The sequence below is a fragment of the Toxotes jaculatrix genome, chromosome 5 (genome assembly GCF_017976425.1).
Source record: "Toxotes jaculatrix isolate fToxJac2 chromosome 5, fToxJac2.pri, whole genome shotgun sequence".
Classification (NCBI taxonomy): Eukaryota; Metazoa; Chordata; class Actinopteri; family Toxotidae; genus Toxotes; species Toxotes jaculatrix.
Window position 1 is genome coordinate 15,203,708 of NC_054398.1, and position 25,501 is coordinate 15,229,208.

The 25,501-nt window shown below is 36.3% G+C and overlaps 2 protein-coding genes across 5 annotated transcripts in view; one reads left to right on the forward strand and one right to left on the reverse strand.

Moving 5' to 3' along the window:
• The window catches only part of fkbp16 (FKBP prolyl isomerase 16), a 62,896-nt gene extending 49,349 nt beyond the window's left edge, over positions 1 to 13,547 (forward strand). For all 3 annotated transcript variants that reach the window (XM_041037527.1, XM_041037528.1, XM_041037530.1), the window contains 5 exons: positions 7,917 to 8,134; positions 10,292 to 10,473; positions 10,724 to 10,801; positions 12,780 to 12,917; positions 13,017 to 13,547. In XM_041037527.1, the coding sequence (XP_040893461.1) occupies positions 7,917 to 8,134; positions 10,292 to 10,473; positions 10,724 to 10,801; positions 12,780 to 12,917; positions 13,017 to 13,103 (703 nt within the window). In that variant the 3' untranslated portion in view covers positions 13,104 to 13,547. The remainder of the gene's footprint in view (positions 1 to 7,916; positions 8,135 to 10,291; positions 10,474 to 10,723; positions 10,802 to 12,779; positions 12,918 to 13,016) is intronic.
• Positions 13,514 to 25,501, reverse strand: part of zgc:162879 (ras and EF-hand domain-containing protein) — a 34,782-nt gene continuing 22,794 nt past the window's right edge. Inside the window, exons 8-17 of one of the 2 annotated variants that reach the window (XM_041037525.1) lie at positions 16,274 to 16,355; positions 16,069 to 16,139; positions 15,800 to 15,950; positions 15,560 to 15,661; positions 15,138 to 15,282; positions 14,969 to 15,050; positions 14,710 to 14,824; positions 14,517 to 14,630; positions 14,330 to 14,406; positions 13,514 to 14,235 (exon numbers count right to left, since the gene is read on the reverse strand). In XM_041037525.1, the coding sequence (XP_040893459.1) occupies positions 14,133 to 14,235; positions 14,330 to 14,406; positions 14,517 to 14,630; positions 14,710 to 14,824; positions 14,969 to 15,050; positions 15,138 to 15,282; positions 15,560 to 15,661; positions 15,800 to 15,950; positions 16,069 to 16,139; positions 16,274 to 16,355 (1,042 nt within the window). In that variant the 3' untranslated portion in view covers positions 13,514 to 14,132. Of the gene's footprint in view, positions 14,236 to 14,329; positions 14,407 to 14,516; positions 14,631 to 14,709; positions 14,825 to 14,968; positions 15,051 to 15,137; positions 15,283 to 15,559; positions 15,662 to 15,760; positions 15,951 to 16,068; positions 16,140 to 16,273; positions 16,356 to 25,501 lie in introns of both variants that reach the window. The other variant, XM_041037524.1, reaches the window with a different exon arrangement.

The window sequence follows — 25,501 nt, forward strand, 5'->3', positions numbered from 1 at the left end:
TACTATTTGCCCTGCAGGTAGCCTGGGGTTGAGATTGGATTCATTTTAACAGGCTAAGGAAATCTGTGGTAGATTACATGGGGACTTTTGAGGAGCTCAACAGCCAGGATGTAGGCAGTAGCTGCCCTTGATCCCTGCAAGCACAGTTTCATTGGCTCATTGCTGCAGGAGGAAATAAAAACAAACAGGAGAGGAAAGCACATGGCAAGGCAGCAGCTGAAAGGCCTTACACTGTTAGTTTCTAGATCTCCGACTGTAATAGAGGCTGTTTTGCTCCAAATTAACTAGTATGGCAGCAGGCGAGGAAAAACAGCTGTGACGTCTCACCAGTGCCAGGATTAAAGCTAAGCTCCTTTGCACGGCTGTATTGGTGCCGTGTGTCCATCCAAGAGTCAAAACAGGCACAAGACTGAACGACAGCAGCAGCAGACCTGTTTTCACCGCTGTAAAAAATAAACAACCTCATAAATCCTCTTTTGTATTATCATACAAGCTGCACACCACATTTATTACGGTATATTGGTGTACTATCTGAGGTTGTAACCATAGAAACCAGCATGAGGTACGTGGCTGGCCTTTCCATCATTTAAAATGCGTGAGTGCATGACGTCAAAGTGACCACTGTTTTCCCTCTGAGGGAGTTTTTCCTTTCCCTTTGTGGGGTCTGCATGACAGATAAACGGGTGAGTCAGCCACGCTATCATCTTAATGAGGAAGTTTATAATGAATGCATAACTTCCCATAACACAGGAGGGAAAACCTAGTCCTCCTTATCACATCATTCATACGAACACAAGAAGAGTGGAAACATTCCTCTCTCAATCTGATCTGTTAACAATCACAATACAGGGCTTGATGTTTGACACGTTGTGCCAAGGAGCACATGTGCTCTTAAGCTGAAAAATGTAGACTTTTGTTTGCGCTGACAAGTGGCTCACATGCATTTTTTTCCAATGGATAATATTGGTCCAGCACTGTGACCGCATCATTGTCATTGTGTTATCAAACTCATTGTGGGCCGAACATGTAAAACCTTTTTTTTTTCCACACACATGCTCCTAATTACATTATACAATTCTCAGACATACAACCACGTCACACAAATGTCAGACAATGAAAACAGTGCTGGGCAAGAATCAGTCAGTGTGCTCATTAAATGCAGATCAGACTGTTGAATTCCTGTTGTTTAAGTTGCTATTTGTGATTGAAGTTGTTAAGAGGGTCACAGTAAAATTTGAAAGACGATACCTCTGAAGACAAGATGTTTGATTGATTGAAAATCTTATCAATCAATCATCAGACTTTCAATTTGATGAATGATCAAACTTTCTATTGTTTTATTTTAGAGTTACATATTATGTCTAAGCTGGTGCTACACCTCTTAAGCCAATTTTCAGCAAATAAAATAGACCTGGTGGTGTGCTCATGGATAACTGCTTCCCATGGCTGGCAAACAACCAACCCAGCAGAGAAATGTCATCTTCTTGTGCTGTAGCCAGAAAAATAAACATTTGTAAGTTGACTTATAAATATAAGAACTCTCAAAGGAAAGTTTAACATTTTGGTAAATTTGCTTAGTTGAGTTACTTTTAGAAGATTAATACCAGGCTCAAGTCTGTTCGACCTAATGGTGACAATAGGACTCCAGGAAGTTAACACAGTCGCCTTAGAAAAGTCCAGCACGTAACCACTGATAAAATCACACCTTGCTGTTTTTATGCTTTGTGCAGATTACAGAGGTTAGTTAGTGAGCTTCAGAGGTGCTGCTAGGCAGATTTTGTTACTTTTGGACAGAGTCAGGCTTGCGATTTCCTCCTGTTTCTAGTCTTTATGCTAAGCTAAGCTGACCAGCTGCTGGCCCCAGCTTCATATCAAATCCAACTCTCGGCTGGTAACAAAGAAAGGTAGCCATAGTACAGATTCGCAAATAAAGCAGAAACCTTCAAATCAAACAACAGACTGACGCCAGCAGAGACAGATCTCTCACCAACAAAACACTTAAGTTTCAATTCAAAAACATAATTTCTATATTCTAAATCTAACATGTATTTGTGCATTACAAATTATTTTTGTCACAATATACAACTAGCTTTGAATCTTATGCAGAAAGACTATCAAAACCACTAACCAGCTATTTGAAAGTATATTGTTAGACCTGGTTTCCTTGGTGACCTGCAGTAAACATTACCATAAATGTGGACAGAGACAGTCTGTACACATGAGACACCTGAACCTGTCTCTGTCTCTCAGTGCTGTCAGTGTTGCTACCTCAGCAAACGTTGCACATCTTTAACCCTCAGCTCAGCCCTGATCTGTTCAGGCCTCAGGCTCTGTCCTGCTGCCACAGCCCAAAACCCCTCTCTCTGTCTCCCTCTCTGACTTTTACTCTGGTTAGGGCCGGGTGGAAACTAGCTGGGCATATTCTCTGTAAAACAGTTTGAAACAGAGAAAAGATTGAGGTGCTCTTGTATCCAACTAAAACTACAACAGCTCTCAAGCTAATGCTTTGATAAGCAGAACATTTGATAACTCTATATACGTTATTATCAGGGGGGTATTTTCTAAACATTCTCTGTCCAGTAAACCAATTTTTAGATCTGGGGTCAGTCGGCTGTTCACCACTTTGGTCCACATTGGAATATCTTGACAAGCGTTTTATCTGTATTCTGGACATTTTGCCATTTTTGTTCCTCAGAGGATGAATTTTTAATGATTTTGGTGATCCCAAGACTTCTCATATAGTGCTGGCTGGAACTATTGGCTGCATTGCTGCACACATTCATGCTCCCCTCAGGATAAACAGTAATGACATCAGTGACCACCCAAGATTTATTTTCTCTGCTGTCATTTGTTTTAAATTCCAGAGATAAATTCTAATTAATTTCCAGTAGGCAGCAGACAAAGTGGAATTGTTCTCTCACCTACCATATGCTGCTCTTAATAATTGCTGTGAAGTGCTCACCTAATGCAATTGGTCAATACATTGCAGACACATCTCATCTTGTTATCAGGGTAGTTAAAAACTAAAGTTTCTGTCTGTGTGATGAGCGTAGGAGTGTCTTCTAGAGCAGCAGAGAGAGGCTGACAGGAGCAGGCGAGGAGGCCAGCTCTGCAGCTCGGTTTTAGGCCATCTACCTGGGCTAAAGTTGCAGGTTCAGGTTTCACTGGGATCTTGTGGAAGCATCTCACCCCGCTGACCAGCCTCTGCTTCCTGTTTGCACTAATAAGACCCTGGGGGCTCATTGGCTGAGCTCAGTGCGGCAGCCAACCAGTGTGCTGCTAATCGCCAGTGACCCACATGACACCATAAACCTTATAGATCTGTCAGCGCGCTGCGTTCTCAGATTACTCTTGGCAGCTTGTCGGTCATGCTGATTTTGATTCTCATGATGGCGACAATGGCAGCTCAGTTCTCAGCTTTTCACATTATTCCCCCTCGTGTTCTGTATACTGTAGTGTTTTTTGTTTTGTTTTATTTTTTGTATTAGCTGCTGAGCTTAATGACATTATGCTTCAGAGGTCACTTGTTGAATCCTGCATGTGATGGATTGCTGTTTGTCCGGCAGTGAGCAGTCAATGTGTGTGTGTAACTTCTGTTTCCTTTGTAGGACAACACATCATTTGGGATTCATTAACTTGCACTTTGGCACATTTCGTTCGCACTGAAGCAGCTGTACCTGCATCGATTAATAAGAAATGACTCATCACTTCTCATCTAATGTGTGAGTCATGAACAGCAAAGTGGGCATGTTCCTTCTGTATAAAAATAAGATCAATATCTAATGACAGGATGAGTAAGGTTTTTTGCTGCAGAGTTATTTACAAACCAAACATGGTTCAGCTCACGATTCTGACATCTGTTTGATCGAACTGGAGAGTTTGATATAATTAATTAACCTGTTCTCTTCCTGTCTTTAATGACACGTACAGTAAATCTGTTTAACCTGTTGCATTTATACTTTATACTGTGTTTCAGTTTTTATGTTGTTGATATATACGTATACATTATAAACAATTCTTTTGATCTCATGTAAAGATGCTTTTGAAGAGTTTCCAGAAGCATCAGCCATTTCACACGAGTGTGAAATTGATTTACCATATATTGCCACAAAACTTTGCACAATGGAAAAAGCGCCTGCAGATTATTTTCTCCCAACAATCCCACAATTCAAATTGATTTTTGGTCTTGTTTGCTCAAGTTTAAACATTTATATATTCCTTATTTTCCTCTTTATCACCTGAAGATCCACTCTATTCCACTATTCCATTTAATTAGTATTTTTTGCACTGTTGTATTCCTGCTGTTACTTATGTGTCTGAATATTTCCTCCATCACTGTGTAGGGAATAGTGAATGAGAGTGTTTACAGACGCAGCGGGAATCAGTATCTGGGACGTTATCAATGAACACTGACTTAACAAAATACTAGGATGATACCAAGGCAGTGTCATTTCCAGATTACTCACATTTCTTATTCCACTGTGTCTGCACTGATAGAGAAATCATGCTTAGTGAAAGTATTTTAAAAGTAAATACAGTGTGGTGACTTTAGTAAGTCCATTTATTCAGTAATGTCTGTAGGGGTGAATTCCATTTAATCTGGAGCCAGGAACTAGTAGGGCACAGCATGCAGGACACTGTGTGCGTTATTGTTATTCTCTGTACACCCTTACATAATATGCGGTCTTCAGAATATTGTGTAATGTTTTCAGATAAGAGTAGAGAAAAGTATGCGTGCAAGGACAACACACAGCTACAGTATGTTCACGCACTGTGCAAACTGTGCCATGAATCAGTTGCAGATGGTGTCACATTCTTAGTGAAACGCATGACATTAGCAGGAAAGAAGAAGCTGTCCTTAATGGTCAGCTCTATGAGGCCCGTTTTAGAAAGACTAACATTACCCAGTGCAACCCAAGCCATGTGCTGTATGTTCCTCATAAATGAATCAACTGTCTTCATCTCTGCTGCTCTTGAACGCTTGTTACACAACTCGGCTGACAAGTCTCTGATCCTCATAAACATGCAGTGGTTATGCAAAAACAAGCCGACAGGACTAAACGCTGCTGTCAAAAATAGTTCAGACCAGTTTCCAAAAGACCTGCATCTACTTGTTCACAGCCCCGACAGATAAAGTCTCTAAACGCCACTTCCTGCAGTCCTGAGCGTAGGGATCCGGCTCAGGTTTCTGAAGCCTCAGCTCAGCTGCTGGTTTCACACTCCTGTGACAGTGGAAGGGGTCTCCAGAGAGGAGAGGTGAAAGGGTAATCCGATCCCACCTGCTGACACAGCCTCACAGTAACTGGGTATACAACTAATTCTGTTAGACAGACATAAATTGTGTCATTGACACAACTAGTTTAAATAATTCATGATGTGAGACAACTCCCACTACTATCACTTTGCAGCAAACAGCCACTGGGTGAGGTCTGTGGGGAAACTGTATTTCCTTCTGTCTTAGATCTTTTCAGATCTTTATTTTGTTGAGCTCATTAAACTGTCAGAATCCTCTTTAAAGATGAAAAGAGTCACTTTATTTTGTAGTATAGTCACTTATGTTTTAAGATAGTAAACAAGAACTAATATTATCTGTATGTTTCATGTATTAAACATGAAACACAGCATCAGTCTTCTGTATTTTTCAATTGTCTTTTTAGAATCTGTGTAGGCTACTTCAAAATTAGCTTTTCCAAATGTAGTCATGCAACTGTCATGCATTCATTCACTTGCTTACACCTTTGGAATCAGCCTCCGCAGAGTAAACTGATAATGGACCATTGTGTGCCATGTGGTCACAGGAGCCTGATGATTGAAAACCAAATTAACTTTCCTTCTGAATGACTCTTGAGTAAGATGAAGCCATCGACGACGGCTCACAGGCTCATACCAGTTTCAAATTCTTGTCTGCTTCAAATGAGCCGGAGTCACTCAGACGTCTTTAAAGGTGTTGCTTTTACGGTGTGTGAGCTGTTGAATCCAGTGAAATTTAATCTATACAGAGCACAGCTGTCAAAGCTTGTGAAAAAAACATAAATATATTTTTAAAAACACTATGTATCTTCGGTTTGCACTATGTATTGTGATATCACAATTTTATGTGTTTATGTCGAAGTGTTATTTCCTTGAACACTATGTCTGTGTGTGTCTGACGAAAAATCCTTAAAAGAGACCGTGAAACAAGACAAAGCATTCAGTGGTGCTGTGGGATAAAAATTTTTCTATTAGTCCTTAAAGTTGTCCTGATGGGAAAGCTTCAACTTCAGATTAAATTAGAAACTCTTCTGCTCATCTGAGTCACCACTTCAAGGAACTTAACCTCCTCGAGGCTTTCTTAGTTTTTGATATGTACACTGTTAATGTCTGAACATGAGAAAAAAACTGTTGCTGTTTTACTTTCTAATTAGAAATTGGAAAATTTCCAATAAAATCAATTTCTGCCTCTTTCAGAAAGAAAACAAAACATGATGAACTGTGAGATTACCTGTAGCCCTGCAGGTGTTTGGACTTGTCAGCTAACACTGAATGATGGTGAATATAAGCTCAGCTTGACGTGACAATGTGCTTAACTATTTTCAGAGTGCTTCTAATGCAGTCCAATGCATCTACTGCACACGAAATCATTCTAGGTTGAACTGTTTTGTTGAAGACAAAAATAAGTTAATCAAAGATATTAAAACATTAGGCCAAACGTATTCAAATTTGTTTTCAAACATACACTGTTTAACATAAAAAATATTAAACAGCAAAGTAATTTGACAAAACTGAAGATAATTCTGTCTTGTTACAGTTAGCCACTTCACACTTTGATATTTCTTGCATTTGACCAGTTTATGTAATTGCTTGCAGTTTGTTTTATTCATGACATGGATTCAAACACACCACAAGACGGGTTGTTACAGATTACTGCAAACATTGTTAGAAATAAATTCCAATATCAAAGCCCTTCAAAGAAATGAATACGGACATTCCTCGAATACAGTATATAAGGGGAAAGGTACATGTGTGCATACATCCATCAACAGGTTGTTGTATTTTCTTAATGTGCTATGTCAGAGGGAACTACACTGCAAAAATAACCCCTTTTTTACTTACGTTACACGCCTGTATCACTGTGTGGATGAACATAATGTGAAAAATGCTGTAGACGTTTGGGATGGTAAAGAAACGGGGAGCAGTAATGTAATACATGTTCGCAGAGCAGCAGCAGACCGTGTTTGCTGGCAGTGATGGATAAAATCAGTGTCGTGTTGATCAAAGCAAGTGTTGTGTTGTTTACTGCCTATGTGGAACCATGGAGACAAAAACACAAAAATAATAATATTTGACTTGTAATCAAAGTTGATTCATTTAATTATTATTTTATTTTTGAAATGACAAATGTTCAAGGCAAAGTGATGAGTTTGGTTTTGATATTTTACTCTAAACAAACTGTGTAAAAAGATTCTTTGGGGCTGAAAAGAGTGTTTCTGGTGTCCCATACAGTCACTGGTGGTCTTGGAAATAAAAATTTTAAATAGAAAAATTTTGGACTATTGTTGCAAAGCTATTTTGCATTATGCTTTTTATAAAAGTATGATTTTAGGACACTGTCAGCCTAAACACTGCACTTTATTTTGAACATGACTATCACATGAAATGCAGGAGCTAAAGAACTTTTGGTTTTGTGTGCAGGATGTTGTCTAGCTTGTTTCTGCTTTTCTTGAAACTGATGCTTATCACTTGAAAACACATTGATTTTTTTGATTGATTTAAATAGCCTCCAAAAGATCAGTGTGTTCTTTGGAGGATTTTAAAAGACATCTGGAAAAACTCTTACACAAGTGCTTCTTGACTTTTTTTTCTTTTACTCCCCAGTCCCGTGATGATATTCTGTTTATATTATATTTGTGTTTGTTTTTATGTTTGTTCATGTGCAGAGAGCCTGATATTCCAGCCTGGGCTCCTTTACTCTACCAGCTGCAGCTTCTGGATATTAGAGAGAAACCAGACCCATTAACTCTGCCCATCGCAGACCGCATTCGCATCGGCAACCAGAAACGAGAGCGTGGAAACTTTCATTTCCAGAGAGAGGAATACAGCATGGCTGCCAGAGCCTATTGTATGGCTCTGGATGTGCTAACCACTCGCAGCTCAGGTAACCCAGCATCAAAACCTGAATTTATTCATAGAAAATATTTCCATACTCTCGGCTCTACCAGGAATGTGTCATAGTAGTTGATGTGAGTATTATCTTCCCAGGAAAAGGTGAAAATGAAAGTATAGGACAGATAAGAGTGTGCGGGTATCTGCAGACACACACACACACACACAGGCACATGAAGCATAAAACACAGCATTTGATAGAGACCTCAGACACAAACACTTCCACATCAGTCTCAGCACAAAATGACATAACAGTTTAGTGCTCCCCTCCAGTCTGCCATCACACTAATCACGCCATCACAATGCAGAGCCACATCCACCTGCGCAGAGGGCCACCATACATGCAATTTTTTTGCTTAATTCTTTTGCATAATCAAAGTTGATCAACTTTCATATTATTTCCACCTTCTTAATCATTTTAATCATTGATGAGGCAGGGTGGGCCCGGGAGGAAAATGTGACTGAACAAGTCAGTGAGGAGAAAAACACGAACTGATTCATAATGTATCAATGATGGTGGACCGGTGCACTGAAGAGAGGAGTTTATCAGGGAATCAAGATCATGTAATAAGTGGATGAGAAAACGACCAAAAAAAATCATAATGAAGCAGAGACACCAACATTTTTTTGGGCCTATCAGACTTAATTTTCAAATACAATTCATAACACTTGGAGATAAGTAAATCACTCACTTATCGATTAAGTAGTAACCATGTCCAATTCAACATGCACACTCAGTTTCTGCAGGTTTTGAACTAGAATTTTACAGGTAACTTTCTTGATGGAAGCAAATAAATGAAATTGTGTGGGGATTAAGAAAAGAAAGAAACAAAGAAAAAGTAGAGGAAGAAAGAAAGAAAAAAGAAAGCTGAACTCTGTGTCCGCTCACTGGCTTCTTCACCACGTGGAAAGTTTTGGAAAAAACAAGTATGTGAAGTTTCTATGTTAAGTAAGAAAATCATTGAATGCATTTAAATGATGAATGAATAATTAAATAACAAATAATAACCAATATTAAAAAAATCTAATAGTGACATTCAGAGAACCAAAACTAAAATTTTGTCTCATAAATTACATTTTTGCTACTGTGCTATATAGCTTAAAGACTACCAAAATGTTTTGTATATTGTCCTTTGCTCATAAAAAGGAAAAGGCAACAGATTCAGTAAGAGATTTGTAGACTTGGAGCTTAAAACTGCACTAAACAATATTTTTATGTTAACACTTTTCGCTTGTTGAACATGATTGTTTTCTGGCTCGCAACTCTCGTTAACCATGTTTCCAGCTGCAGCCGCAGATGTTTTCTGCTAAAAAATAAATTCAGTTTTCATTTCAGTTTTATTTACATCGCCAAATCGTAGCATACCTTACCTCAAGGCACTTTGCAGTGTAAGGCTAAGACCTTACAAGATTATAGAGAGAAACCCAACAATTCCCACCATCTCTCTAGCACTTGGCGACAGTGGAGAGGAATAAAACTTCCAACAGACCTGGACTTGGGATAGGGCCTTATACTTCCCTCAGGATTTGTGAGAGACCAAAGACAGAGCTAAAAGGAGAGTGACTGCTGAAAAATATTAGGTGGCCAGAAACTCTACAACATTTGGATGTGTGTGGCTGTTTTGCCACAACTTCATATGTGATAATATGTCAGTGTTGTGTTTACATTGTTGTTCTGCTGCCCCCAGTTCACCAAAAAAACAAATCAGCTAACACCACTGTACAGAATCCAACTTGGGACAGCGTCCTAAGTGGGATCTGCTTTTGGAATTCAACCGTAAATCTGAGAAATGAGAGATGTCGTCCCTGAGCTGCAAACATTTATTACCCATCATGCTCAGCGCCAAGAATAAAAGTGCTCCTTACTTGGATTAGCACTGTATTCAGCTGGTCATGTATGGGGGCTAATGATGAAACCATTCAGTTGTTAGAGGAAGGACAGTAATACAATACCCATCTGAATAAAAAAACAGAACTTGAACTCTCCTTATAATGACACGCGATGGGACTTTCTCCTTCAAAGTCCAGTTATTTATTTCAAGTATTTAAAGCCAGATTAGATAACTAACATCTGTCAGACTTTCCTCGTGGCTTTAAATGTCCACATCAGAACATACGTGACCATCTGTGTGGCTCTGTCTCTGTACAGATGGTAGCGATGGCGGCATGGAGGCAGAAGAGGAAGAGGTGAGGGACTACCGGGTGAAGTGTTTGAACAACCTGGCCACCTCTCAGCTCAAACTGGAGCAGTACGACGAAGCGCTGCACACCAGCCGGGATGTTCTGATCCTCGAGCCGAACAATGTCAAAGCCCTCTTCAGGGCGGGAAAGGTGAGGGCCCATCCCATGGTGTTATTACTGAGAGACAACATGGAGCATCTCATTTGATTTTATCAAGCCATAAATGATTATTGCAGGAAAAAATCCTGGTAAGGAAGAGCAATTTGTTTAAAGTGGGATTATATTTAATTATTTTTGAGGAAAAAATAGCAGCTTCATTATTGCTGTCTGTTCTCTGCCTGTTTTGATTTATGGGTCCTTCCAGCACTGCTCACACTGTAGATTTTCTAATCTCTTTCAGCTCCTGTCAGACAAGGGTGAATACAAAGAGGCAATGGAGGTGCTAAAAAAGGCCTTGAAACTAGAGCCGGCCACCAAGGTAAGATTATGTGGATGAGCTGGTCCATCCCACTCTCCATGTTTCTTCCAAGTCTGCCTGTGAATTACAAGGTTTAAAGCAAATGCAGAATTTGAACTTCAAGGCTAAAAAAAAAACAGTCATGCCTGGACTTGTATTTTACAACATTCTCCTGGCAACTGCTCTTGTAGTTGTCAACATATTTCATTTAAAACCACAAATGCCAACATCATGGTGGCGTTAGAGGAAATGTCAGCAGATCACCACAGTCAGCAGGCTTCATCCTCTGGGGACCATGAATGTCTAATAAGTAGCGATTAGCTCGATGCTAACACAATATGGACAATCCAATTGACGGGCTAGCGCATTAGCATCAGTCGCGCTATTAACTTTTACACACAAATGATAAACCAAAGCGGGACACCATGACAGGTAAGTCACACTGGTAATTCACACACCAACAATATATTACTCAGAGACTTATGTCCCTTCTAGGTACAGCAGGAAGAAAATAAACCGGTAATAATAGTATCGGTAACGGCAGATATCCAAATTCAGGTATCAGGATCGGATCGGAAGTGGAAAAAATGTGGATCGGTGCATCCCTAATGTCTGCACAGAATTTCATGGCAACCCATTGAACAGTTGATGATTTTTTGATACAGCAATGCTGCTAGCATGGCTAAAAAAATATAACCAAACTAAGCCAAATATTCATTTATGCATCAAATCTGATGCATGAGTGCATCAGACTGCATGCCTCATTCAGTTCATGAATAAATACTATATAAATTATAATCTGCATATGGCATAATATTCCAATCCGCAGAACTATAGTCAGAAAATGTAAGAAAAAAAAATCTCAGTGTTCACAGTTTCTCTCATTTTTTTTTTAAGCATGAACTTTTCAGTTAACAGAAAATAGTTATAGGAAACTGTGTACATCACATCCTAATGCTGAAGAAAACCCCTTCATATTCAAAATGAAAGTTTGGAGTTTAAAGATAAAGTTATTGACACAGTAGCCTGAGAAAAAAAAGAGATGTGCCAGTGAACGACTTTATGTACTCCTGAAGGTCTGTTCTGTCTTGTTTGTGTGGTTTGTCTAATCTGCCAAATCCTCCACAGAGGATCTGGCAAACTGCACAGCTGGCAGTCTACAGATGTGACCACAGTGCCCAGAGTTGTCCGTCCAACTCAGTAAAAATAACACACACAAGCTAAATATTGTCACTCTGAAGCCATGCGTTCTAAAAGTAGTAAAATGAAGGTAAGAGAGACACTGAGTCGTCCTTTCCAACTAAAATATAGACTCTCCACACTGTATAATTAAGATAACTAGTCAGTAGAACTGTTCATCACAACAAAAATGAACAATAATCTCGGTCGATGGAGGTTTTTTAGTTCACTTGTTTGATGAACAGCAGGGTGATTTTGAAAAAGAAAGTGTGAGGAATATAATTCTATCAGCTGTTTACCACACAGTGCTTCCAGTATTACAATGACCTGACCTATAGGGCACGCTGCCACAAATATGTCTGGTCTCGTCTAGACAAAACAAAAATATCTGCTGCTTTGGTAATTACACCCTTTTCTCAATGCTGAATAAAATACTTCGGAGAAACCTGATTTAGCCACACTGTGAGAAAGTGATTGCACTGCAGTCTGTAGATGATCAAAAAGAAACGTTATCAGCTGCAAATGCTTTTGTTGACAGCCTGTAATTATGAATCTAATGAAAGTATTTGCAAAGACTTGGGATGCATTTTAAAAAGGAAAATCAAGATTTTATGATTTGTTGGCTTCTTTTTAGCTTTGGTTGTTAATGCTTTTGAAGGATTTTCACTTCAGACCTCTGCTCTCACCTGCTGGACATTTTAAAAACTGCAGCTTTACCTTTTCATCAGGATAAAAGGCTTCATTCCTCGTCAACATACAGAAAGCTATTTTTTTTCTCTCAACAGGATGCTTTAAGATTTCTCTTTGCCCTTTTCTTTAGGCGATCCACGTCGAGTTATCTAAACTTGTTAAAAGGCAATCAGGAGGCAAAGACACCCAAGAATGGAAAGCCAAACCTGCAGAGATGCTTGGAGACAATATCACACCTTTTCTGATTCCTTCTAAGAAGAAACCATCTGTAAGCCAACACTGAAATATCACCAATACTGTAAATTTCATTTTGATAATGAGATTAGATTTTGATTGTGCCTTCTGTGTCTTTGTTGTGGTATTTAAGGGAATTTCCTGGAAGTTGTTACTCGGAGCTCTGGTGGTGGCCTTGGGAAGCTTAGTGACGTCAGTGGTTCTAACTGCAAGACACTGAAATCATCTGCTGGTAACACTTTGAAAATCACCATCATCATCATCATCTGAATGAGCAGAGTTTGATCTACAGTCCTCTTTAGTCAGTTCATTTGAAAAGAGTTGGTACTCATGAGAAGGTACGCACTGCAGCAGCACCAGAGCCTGAACTTGTATTTATGAGAGTTTCACATGGTAGAAAAATGTTGTCACTGAAGAGTGAAGTATTTATGAAAACCAGAATAGTGCAGCATCGGGTGTATTCACAACAGCAGAAGAGATTTCTGCTGATCGATTTGACAGAAGTTTCTAACAGTCATTTTTCCAGTTACATCTGTTTTATTTGGAAACGGATTTAAATTTCTTTTTGTCATAAAAAACGGGCCCTGGAAAATGTTCTGGTATCATGGCTAAGAAAAAAAAAACATTAGAATAAAAAGAAAAAAATAGTGGATCTTTTGTAAAGTCTGTAACCAAACCACAAAAAGTAATTTTAGTAAACGAATAACACTTTCAATAAAACAAATGAATGAAATTCTGCTTCAGTAAGTAAAGGTGTTAAACCTGCATATCGCTTACACTGATGCTTAAAATAAAAATGTTTCAAAAAAAATATTTGTGTTTGTATTTTTCAAGACCCAGTCACCTCTGTCACAGAAGCTGTGTTTCAAAGGGATAAAAGTGCATTAATTTAAAAAGATGTTCTAATTGTTTCTGTTGGGCAAAACCATTTAAAATATTTATGTTGAATCTGAAATGAGGCATCGATATTCCTTATTTATTTATCATAACATTTCTTTACTACCAAATAAATACAAAACCTTAGACAAACATAAGAATCATTACATGACGTGCATTTATATTTGTACATGTGCAATTTTCCAGTAAAAGAAACCTTCATTTTGATCAGAGAATTACTATTTATGAAAATACATTTAAGGCTTGAGATTTAAATATTTTAAAGATTAAAAAATAACAAAATTAGGTTATTCGTCACAAAATAAAAATCACTTGGTCTCACTGCTCCTTCGTATCTACCGATATCAGACGTTTACAGTCCGCAGCAGCTGTTAAGAGTCTTCTTTGGGTTGATTTGACTCAGTCTGACCTGAGAATCTGACTGCCGCCTCAGTTTGACGTTCTTCTTTACTTCTCTGTGGAAAAAAAAAGAAAAATGCAGAAGAGTGTTGCCATGGTGTGTGACGGAAAAACACTTTAAACTCTAACTCTCTCTGTCTGGCCTCCTACCTTGCTAGATGAAGCACAGCCTCGACGACGTTGGATCCCTCTTTGGCACTCGTTTCGCAGAACAAGGCGCCGTATGCCTGCAAGCAAAGCGTTGACATACCTGAGTGCAGTCAGTTTATTTAGACACCTGGGAGGTCGGGTATCTGTATAAACACTCTCCGATCAGGTGGAATGAAAAGTTACACACCTTGGCCAACTTCTCTCCGTGCAAAGTGCTCACACAGCTTCCCTCTGCAAGCTGCTCTCGGAGGTCCACCTTGTTTCCAATAACACACATGGGGATTTTCTCGTCTGTTGAATCCTGTATAAAAACAACAAATTCCTGCTTTAAGGCGGGGTTATTCGGTGTCATTCACTCACCATATGTCAGTCACAGTTACCTGAATCTGATCCACCCACGCTCTGATGTTAAGGAAGCTGGTTTCTGAAGTAACATCGTAGAGCAGCAGGACGCCATGAGCTTTACGGAAATAAGATCTGGCAATGCTGCGGAACCTAAAGAAAAAAGAAATACAATACTATTTTTAGCCTAGAGCACTTTCTGTTTTTGAGTTACATGTTGACACGGTTTTAATTGACAACACCGTGTTTTCCCTGTTGCTACTTCCTTGAGAAACGCTATGAGAGTCAGTGCAGTACCTCTCCTGCCCAGCCGTGTCCCATATCTGCAGGCTCGTCTTCTCTCCATCCACCAGCATCCTCTTCATTTGGAAATCGACTCCTAAGGACAAGAAAGCAGATTCAGATGTCTGAAATCAAGAATGTGTCTTTGGTTTATTAAATGGGATGTGTTTGCTGTGGCACCCACCCAGCGTTGTCTGCATGTCTCCTCTGAACTCGTTCAGTGTCAGTCTCAGCATGAAACTGGACTTTCCAGCTCCGGCGTCTCCAGCTAAAACCAGACGGTACATTGGAGCAGGTTCCTCAGTTTCCTCGATGTCTGCTTCTAATGGCTGCATGTATGAACAAAATATGACAAACCTTACCCAGTTTCAAATGGGAATTCTTTAAATTCATTATTTTTATTTATTATTAGTCAACATTTTTTTGGTGAAATTGAATTTGTTATCTGCAGGTCAAAAGATGGTTGAATTTTATGTCAAGGCTATGTGTAATTCATTTTTACAGCATTTCAGTAACTATAGCATGTAGTTTGAAGCTGCTTCACACTGAAATAGAGTCTTGGTGTCTAGATGTTTTGATATACATCAAAAGGCTAAATCATTTTACCTTTGTGGAAAATGCAGACAAACGTCTTCGTAGGGATGATGCGATAGAGCTCGCCCTGCTGGGAGCCACTGATGCTGCAGCTTCAGATTTGACTTCTGATATCTGTAACAGAAAAAGGAAAATATTTATTTAAAGTCCCAAGAGCTCAGCAGCATATTGACATTATGTGATCTAATATTTGAACCCAATGTATATTCTGACCTCCACATCAGACGGGACGTAGGAGTAACTGTAGTGTACCGTTTCCACAGAGCCTCTGCTGTCATCGCTGTCAAAATCACTGCCTGAGCTCTCAGCTGTGTCCATCGGCAGAGAGACTCCACTGTCCAGGTACTTATCCGCCCAGGTGGCCACATGAGAGTATGTCGTTTTGCTGGGATCCGGCTCCGACCTGCACCAAAGCACCCAACACACACACAGACAGAGGCTTCAGCTGTGACAATTTAATTCACCGAGATCAATCCACAGATTCACAGAGGTGTGAAAAAAAAAAAAACAACTTTATATACCTGCTGTGGTTGAGTGTGCTCTGTCGGAGGGGTTTCATCCTTCGGGCCGGGATTTCATTTTGGGGAGACAGCTGTTGAGCAGATTAGGTATGTCAGGGAGCAAACTTTTACACTTGAACTAGTGAAAACAATTTAGTGTCAGCTTCTATCTGATGGAGAGCCAGTGAGTATGAGGAAATGTGACATCAGCAAACAAGGGACTTACCCTCCTTTTAGCTGCAACCACTTCACTAGCCAAAGCAGAGCGAAGCCCGTCATTACTGTCATACAGCTTTTTATTCATTTCCCTAATTATGTGTTCAAGGAAATACAAGACAAAGTCAGAGACATGTTCAAACATTTACTTTAATGAAGCACTTTTGTGCAACACTAGTTGTCCTGGCAGTTCAAAGGCGGATTTCTTTGCAGTTCAACTTGACCTGAATGGCAATTTAGCGAGACTGGACAATGTAGCGTAAGAGAAATTTTACACAAAAAGAGGGCACAAATGTAGTCAAAAGTCATGTTTATATAGCACTCATGAATACTAAAGACAACCCTCACTGTGAACTGTTCATTGTGTTTTCAGTAACACTTTACTTCAACTAAGGCCTTAAGAGCAAACAGAGTAATTTTCAGCATGATCGGACCATTCTCCTAGGACGAGTTTGTTAAAGTACAAGCTGTGCCAAACACAGAATGGTTGCATTTTTCAAAAATAGTGGACTTCCTGTACATCATAAAACTTCCAAGAGACTTTTTTAATCGTATGAACGTGGTGCATCTCTGTACTGAATGTCAAGTCCGTGGGTCTTACTTGGAATATTTTCACACTCTAGAGGGCGATACAGAGCCGTTTGGCCGCACTCGGTTGCACGGAAAGTGTCAAACAAGAACTTTTGGGCAAAGTTTGGTGAGTTTTTGAGCACGTTCAGGGGGTCAAATTAGCCGACAAATCATAGGGAGAAAAATAGTAGTACTAGTATAGTACGGTGTCAAAATCGACCAAAAAAAGTCAAAAAAATTTTTGACCTCAAAATGTCATAAAAAACGTCATAGTATAGTGGGGCGTCAAAATCGGCCAAAAAAAGTCAAAAAATTTTTTGACTTCAAAATGTCATAAAAAACGTCATAGTATAGTAAGGCGTCAAAATCGGCCAAAAAAAATTTTTGACTTTTTTGTCATAAAAAACGTCATAGTATAGTAAGGCGTCAAAATCGGCCAAAAAAGTCAAAATTTTTTATGACCTCAAAATGTCATAAAAAAAATCATAGTATAGTAAGGCGTCAAAATCGGCCAAAAAAAGTCAAAAATTTTTTTGACCTCAAAATGTCATAAAAAACGTCAGAGTATAGTAAGGGGTCAAAAAATGCCAAAAAAAGTCAAAATTTTTTTGGACCTCAAAATGTCATAAAGAAACGTCATAGTATAGTAAGGCGTCAAAAAATGCCAAAAAAAGTCAACATTTTTTTTGACCTCAAAATGTCATTAAAAACGTCATAGTATAGTAAGGCGTCAAAATCGCCCAAAAAAAGTCAAAAACTTTTTTGACCTCAAAATGTCATAAAAAACGTCATAGTATAGTAAGGGGTCAAAAAATGCCAAAAAAAGTCAAAATTTTTTTAGACCTCAAAATGTCATAAAAAACGTCATAGTATAGTAAGGCGTCAAAATCGGCCAAAAAAAATGTTTGACTTTTTTGTCATAAAAAACGTCATAGTATAGTAAGGCGTCAAAATCGGCCAAAAAAGTCAAAATTTTTTATGACCTCAAAATGTCATAAAAAACGTCATAGTATAGTAAGGTGTCAAAAAATGCCCAAAAAATTCAAAATTTTTTTGGACCTCAATATGTCATAAAAAACGTCATAGTATAGTAAGGCGTCAAAATCGGCCAAAAAAAGTCAAAAATTTTTTGGACCTCAAAATGTCATAAAAAACGTCATAGTATAGTAAGGCGTCAAAATCGGCCAAAAAAAGTCAAAATTTTTTTGGACCTCAAAATGTCATAAAAAACGTCATAGTATAGTAAGGCGTCAAAATTGACCAAAAAAAGTCAAAATTTTTTGACATCGAAATGTCATAAAAAACGTCATATGGCTGTAAGGCGTCAAAAAATGCAAAAAAAAATCGAATTTTTTTTTTACCTCAAAATGTCATAAAAAACGTCATAGTATAGTAAGGCGTCAAAAAATGCCAAAAAAAGTCAAAAATTTTTTTGACCTCAAAATGTCATTAAAAACGTCATAGTATAGTAAGGCGTCAAAATCGGACAAAAAAAGTCAAAATTCTTTTTGACCTCAAAATGTCATAAAAAACGTCATAGTATAGTAAGGCGTCAAAAAATGCCAAAAAAAGTCAACATTTTTTTTAACCTCAAAATGTCATGAAAAACGTCATAGTATAGTAAGGCGTCAAAATCGGACAAAAAAAGTCAAAATTCTTTTTGACCTCAAAATGTCATAAAAGACGTCATACGTCCGTAAGACGTCAAAATCGGACAAAAAAAGTCAAAATTCTTTTTGACCTCAAAATGTCATAAAAAACGACATAGTATAGTAAGGCGTCAAAAAATGACAAAAAAAAGTCAAAAATTTTTTTGACCTCAAAATGTCATAAAAAACGTCATAGTATAGTAAGGCATCAAAAAATGACAAAAAAAGTCAAAAATTTTTTTGACCTCAAAATGTCATAAAAAACGTCATAGTATAGTAAGGCGTCAAAATCGACCAAAAAAAGTCAAAAAATTTTTTGACATCGAAATGTCATAAAAAAGTCATACTATAGTAAGGCGTCAAAATCGACCAAAAAAAGTCCACATTTTTTTTTACCTCAAAATGTCATAAAAAACGTCATAGTATAGTAAGGCGTCAAAAAATGCCAAAAAAAGTCAAAACATTTTTTGACATCGAAATGTCATAAAAAACGTCATACGGCCATAAGGTGTCAAAAAATGCCAAAAAAAGTCAAAATTTTTTTGACCTCAAAATGTCATAAAAAACGTCATAGTATAGTAAGGCGTCAAAAAATGCCAAAAAAAAGTCAAAAAAATTTTTTGACCTCAAAATGTCATAAAAAACGTCATAGTATAGTAAGGCGTCAAAAAATGCCAAAAAAAGTCAAAATTTTTTTGGACCTCAAAATGTCATAAACGCCATAGTATAGTAAGGCGTCAAAAAATGCCAAAAAAAGTCACAATTTTTTTGGACCTCAAAATGTCATAAAAAACGTCATAGTATAGTAAGGCGTCAAAAAATGCCAAAAAAAGTCAAAATTTTTTTGGACCTCAAAATGTCATGAAAAACGTCATAGTATAGTAAGGCGTCAAAATCGGACAAAAAAAGTCAAAAAAATTTTTGACTTCAAAATGTCATAAAAAACGTCATAGTATAGTAAGGCGTCAAAATCGGCCAAAAAAAGTCAAAATTTTTTTGGACCTCAAAATGTCATAAAAAACGTCATACTATAGTAAGGCGTCAAAATCGACCAAAAAAAGTCCACATTTTTTTTTACCTCAAAATGTCATAAAAAACGTCATAGTATAGTAAGGCGTCAAAAAATGCCAAAAAAAGTCAAAACATTTTTTGACATCGAAATGTCATAAAAAACGTCATATGGCTGTAAGGCGTCAAAAAATGCCAAAAAAATTCGAATTTTTTTTTTACCTCAAAATGTCATAAAAAACGTCATAGTATAGTAAGGCGTCAAAAAATGCCAAAAAAAGTCAAAATTTTTTTGGACCTCAAAATGTCATAAAAAACGTCATAGTATAGTAAGGGGTCAAAAAATGCCAAAAAAAGTCAAAATTTTTTTGGACCTCAAAATGTCATAAAAAACGTCGTACGGCCGTAAGTCGTCAAAAAATGCCAAAAAAAGTCAAAAATTTTTTGGACCTCAAAATGTCATAAAAAAACGTCATAGTATAGTAAGGCGTCAAAAAATGACAAAAAAAGTCAAAAAATTTTTTTGACCTCAAAATGTCATAAAAAACGTCATAGTATAATAAGGCGTCAAAATCGACCAAAAAAAGTCAAAATTTTTTTTTACCTCAAAATGTCACGAAAAACATCATAGCATAGTAAGGCGTCAAAATCAGACAAAAAAAGTCAAAAAAAGTTTTGACTTCAAAATGTCATAAAAAACGTCATAGTATAGTAAGGCTTCAAAATCGGACCAAGAAAGTCAAAAAAATTTTTGACCTCAAAATGTCATAAAAAACGTCATACGTCCGTAAGGCGTCAAAATCGGCCAAAAAAGTCAAAATTTTTTTGGACCTCAAAATGTCATAAAAAACGTCATAGTATAGTAAGGCGTCAAAATCGACCAAAAAAAGTCAAAAAAATTTTTGACATCGAAACGTCACAAAAAACGTCATACGGCCGTGAGGCGTCAAAAAATGCCAAAAAAAGTCAAAATTTTTTTGGACCTCAAGATGTCATAAAAAACGTCATAGTATAGTAAGGCGTCAAAATTGACCAAAAAAAGTCAAAAAAATTTTTGACATCGAAATGTCATAAAAAATGTCATACGGCCGTAAGGCGTCAAAAAATGCCAAAAAAAGTCAAACATTTTTTGTACCTCAAGATATCATAAAAAACGTCATAGTATAGTAAGGCGTCAAAATCGGCCAAAAAAAGTCAAAATTTTTTTGGACCTCAAAATGTCATAAAAAACGTCATAGTATAGTAAGGCGTCAAAATCGGCCAAAAAAAGTCAAAATTTTTTTGGACCTCAAAATGTCATAAAAAACGTCATACTATAGTAAGGCGTCAAAATCGACCAAAAAAAGTCCACATTTTTTTTTACCTCAAAATGTCATAAAAAACGTCATAGTATAGTAAGGCGTCAAAAAATGCCAAAAAAAGTCAAAACATTTTTTGACATCGAAATGTCATAAAAAACGTCATATGGCTGTAAGGCGTCAAAAAATGCCAAAAAAATTCGAATTTTTTTTTTACCTCAAAATGTCATAAAAAACGTCATAGTATAGTAAGGCGTCAAAATCGGCCAAAAAAATTCAAAATTTTTTTTGACCTCAAAATGTCATAAAAAACGTCATAGTATAGTAAGGCGTCAAAAAATGACAAAAAAAAGTCAAAAATTTTTTTGACCTCAAAATGTCATAAAAAACGTCATACGGCCATAAGGTGTCAAAAAATGCCAAAAAAAGTCAAAATTTTTTTGGACCTCAAAATGTCATAAAAAACGTCAAAGTATAGTAAGGCGTCAAAAAATGCCAAAAAAAGTCAACATTTTTTTGGACCTCAAAATGTCATAAAAAACGTCATAGTATAGTAAGGCGTCAAAAATTGCCAAAAAAAGTCAAAATTTTTTTGACCTCAAAATGTCATAAAAAACGTCATACGGCCGTAAGGCGTCAAAAAATGCCAAAAAAGTCAAAATTTTTTTGGACCTCAAAATGTCACAGAAAACGTCATAGTATAGTAAGGCGTCAAAATCGACCAAAAAAAGTCAAAATTTTTTTGGACCTCAAAATGTCATAAAAAACGCCATAGTATAGTAAGGCGTCAAAAAATGCCAAAAAAAGTCACAATTTTTTTGGACCTCAAAATGTCATAAAAAACGTCATAGTATAGTAAGGCGTCAAAAAATGCCAAAAAAAGTCAAAAAATTTTTTGACATCGAAATGTCATAAAAAACGTCATACGGCCGTAAGGCGTCAAAAAATGCCAAAAAAAGTCAAAATTTTTTTTGACCTCAAAATGTCATAAAAAACGTCATACGTCCGTAAGACGTCAAAATCGGACAAAAAAAGTCAAAATTTTTTTTGGACCTCAAAATGTCATGAAAAACGTCATAGTATAGTAAGGCGTCAAAATCGGACAAAAAAAGTCAAAAAAATTTTTGACATCGAAATGTCATAAAAAACGTCATAGTATAGTAAGGCGTCAAAATCGGACAAAAAAAGTCAAAATTTTTTGGACCTCAAAATGTCATAAAAAACGTCATAGTATAGTAAGACGTCAAAATCGACCAAAAAAAGTCAAAAAATGTTTTGACATCGAAATGTCATAAAAAACGTCATACGGCCATAAGGCGTCAAAAAATGCAAAAAAGTCAAAAAATTTTTTGACCTCAAAATGTCATAAAAAACGTCATACGGCCGTAAGGCGTCAAAAAATGCCAAAAAAAGTCAAAAATTTTTTGGACCTCAAAATGTCATAAAAAACGTCATAGTATAGTAAGGCGTCAAAAAATGCCAAAAAAAGTCAAAATTTTTTTGGACCTCAAAATATCATGAAAAACGTCATAGTATAGTAAGGCGTCAAAATCGTACAAAAAAAGTCAAAAAAATTTTTGACTTCAAAAAGTCATAAAAAACGTCATAGTATAGTAAGACGTCAAAATCGGACAAAAAAAGTCAAATTTTTTTTTTACCTCAAAATGTCATAAAAAACGTCATACATCCGTAAGACGTCAAAATCGGACAAAAAAAGTCAAAAAATTTTTTGACCCCAAAATGTCATAAAAAACGTCATAGTATAGTAAGGCGTCAAAATCGGACAAAAAAAGTCAAAAATTTTTTGGACCTCAAAATGTCATAAAAAACATCATAGTATAGTAAGGCGTCAAAAAATGCCAAAAAAAGTCAAAATTTTTTTGGACCTCAAAATGTCATGAAAAACGTCATAGTATAGTAAGGCGTCAAAATCGGACAAAAAAAGTCAAAAAAATTTTTGACTTCAAAATGTCATAAAAAACGTCATAGTATAGTAAGACGTCAAAATCGGACAAAAAAAGTCAAAATTGTTTTTGACCCCAAAATGTCATAAAAGACGTCATACGTCCGTAAGACGTCAAAATCGGACAAAAAAAGTCAAAATTTTTTTTGACCTCAAAATGTCTTAAAAAACGTCATACGTCCGTAAGGCGTCAAAATCGGACAAAAAAAGTCAAAAATTTTTTTGACCTCAAAATGTCATAGAAAACGTCAAAGTGTAGTAAGGCATCAAAAAATGACAAAAAAAGTCAAAAAATTTTTTGACCTCAAAATGTCATAAAAAACGTCATAGTATAGTAAGGCGTCAAAATCGACCAAAAAAAGTCAAAAAATTTTTTGACCTCAAAATGTCATAAAAAACGTCATACGGCCGTAAGGCGTCAAAAAATGCCAAAAAAAGTCAAAAATTTTTTGGACCTCAAAATGTCATAAAAAACGTCATAGTATAGTAAGGCGTCAAAAAATGCCAAAAAAAGTCAAAATTTTTTTGGACCTCAAAATATCATGAAAAACGTCATAGTATAGTAAGGCGTCAAAATCGTACAAAAAAAGTCAAAAAAATTTTTGACTTCAAAAAGTCATAAAAAACGTCATAGTATAGTAAGACGTCAAAATCGGACAAAAAAAGTCAAAAATTTTTTTGACCTCAAAATGTCATAAAAAACGTCATAGTATAGTAAGGCGTCAAAATCGGACAAAAAAAGTCAAAATTTTTTTTGACCTCAAAATGTCATAAAAAACGTCATACGTCTGTAAGACGTCAAAATCGGACAAAAAAAGTCAAATTTTTTTTTTACCTCAAAATGTCATAAAAAACGTCATAGTATAGTAAGGCGTCAAAATCGGACAAAAAAAGTCAAAAATTTTTTGGACCTCAAAATGTCATAAAAAACATCATAGTATAGTAAGGCGTCAAAAAATGCCAAAAAAAGTCAAAATTTTTTTGGACCTCAAAATGTCATGAAAAACGTCATAGTATAGTAAGGCGTCAAAATCGGACAAAAAAAGTCAAAAAAATTTTTGACTTCAAAATGTCATAAAAAACGTCATAGTATAGTAAGACGTCAAAATCGGACAAAAAAAGTCAAAATTGTTTTTGACCCCAAAATGTCATAAAAGACGTCATACGTCTGTAAGACGTCAAAATCGGACAAAAAAAGTCAAAATTTTTTTTGACCTCAAAATGTCTTAAAAAACGTCATACGTCCGTAAGGCGTCAAAATCGGACAAAAAAAGTCAAAAATTTTTTTGACCTCAAAATGTCATAGAAAACGTCAAAGTGTAGTAAGGCATCAAAAAATGACAAAAAAAGTCAAAAAATTTTTTGACCTCAAAATGTCATAAAAAACGTCATAGTGTAGTAAGGCGTCAAAATCGGCCAAAAAAATTCAAAAATTTTTTTGACCTCAAAATGTCATAAAAAACGTCATAGTATAGTAAGGCGTCAAAAAATGACAAAAAAAATCAAAATTTTTTTGGACCTCAAGATGTCATAAAAAACGTCATAGTATAGTAAGGCGTCAAAATCGGCCAAAAAAATTCAAAAATTTTTTTGACCTCAAAATGTCATAAAAAACGTCATAGTATAGTAAGGCGTCAAAAAATGCCAAAAAAAGTCAAAAATTTTTTTGACCTCAAAATGTCATAGAAAACGTCAGAGTGTAGTAAGGCATCAAAAAATGACAAAAAAAGTCAAAAAAATTTTTGACCTCAAAATGTCATAAAAAACGTCATAGTATAGTAAGGCGTCAAAATCGACCAAAAAAAGTCAAAAAATTTTTTGACCTCAAAATGTCATAAAAAACGTCATACGTCCGTAAGACGTCAAAATCGGACAAAAAAAGTCAAAATTTTTTTTGACCTCAAAATGTCATGAAAAACGTCATAGTATAGTAAGGCGTCAAAATCGGACAAAAAAAGTCAAAATTTTTTGGACCTCAAAATGTCATAAAAAACATCATAGTATAGTAGGGCGTCAAAAAATGCCAAAAAAAGTCAAAAATTTTTTGGACCTCAAAATGTCATAAAAAACGTCATACGGCCGTAAGGCGTCAAAAAATGCCAAAAAAAAGTCAAAAATTTTTTGGACCTCAAAATGTCATAAAAAACGTCATAGTATAGTAAGGCGTCAAAAAATGCCAAAAAAAGTCAAAATTTTTTTGGACCTCAAAATGTCATGAAAAACGTCATAGTATAGTAAGGCGTCAAAATCGGACAAAAAAAGTCAAAAAAATTTTTGACCTCAAAATGTCATAAAAAACGTCATAGTATAGTAAGGCGTCAAAAAATGCCAAAATAAGTCAAAATTTTTTTGGACCTCAAAATGTCATAAAAAACGTCATAGTATAGTAAGGCGTCAAAAAATGCCAAAAAAAGTCAAAAATTTTTTTGACCTCAAAATGTCATAAAAAACGTCACACGGCCGTAAGGCGTCAAAAAATGCCAAAAAAAGTCAAAAATTTTTTGGACCTCAAAATGTCATAAAAAACGTCATAGTATAGTAAGGCGTCAAAAAATGCCAAAAAAAGTCAAAATTTTTTTGGACCTCAAAATGTCATGAAAAACGTCATAGTATAGTAAGGCGTCAAAATCGGACAAAAAAAGTCAAAAAAATTTTTGACTTCAAAATGTCATAAAAAACGTCATAGTATAGTAATAACGTCAAAATCGGACAAAAAAAGTCAAAATTTTTTTTGACCTCAAAATGTCATA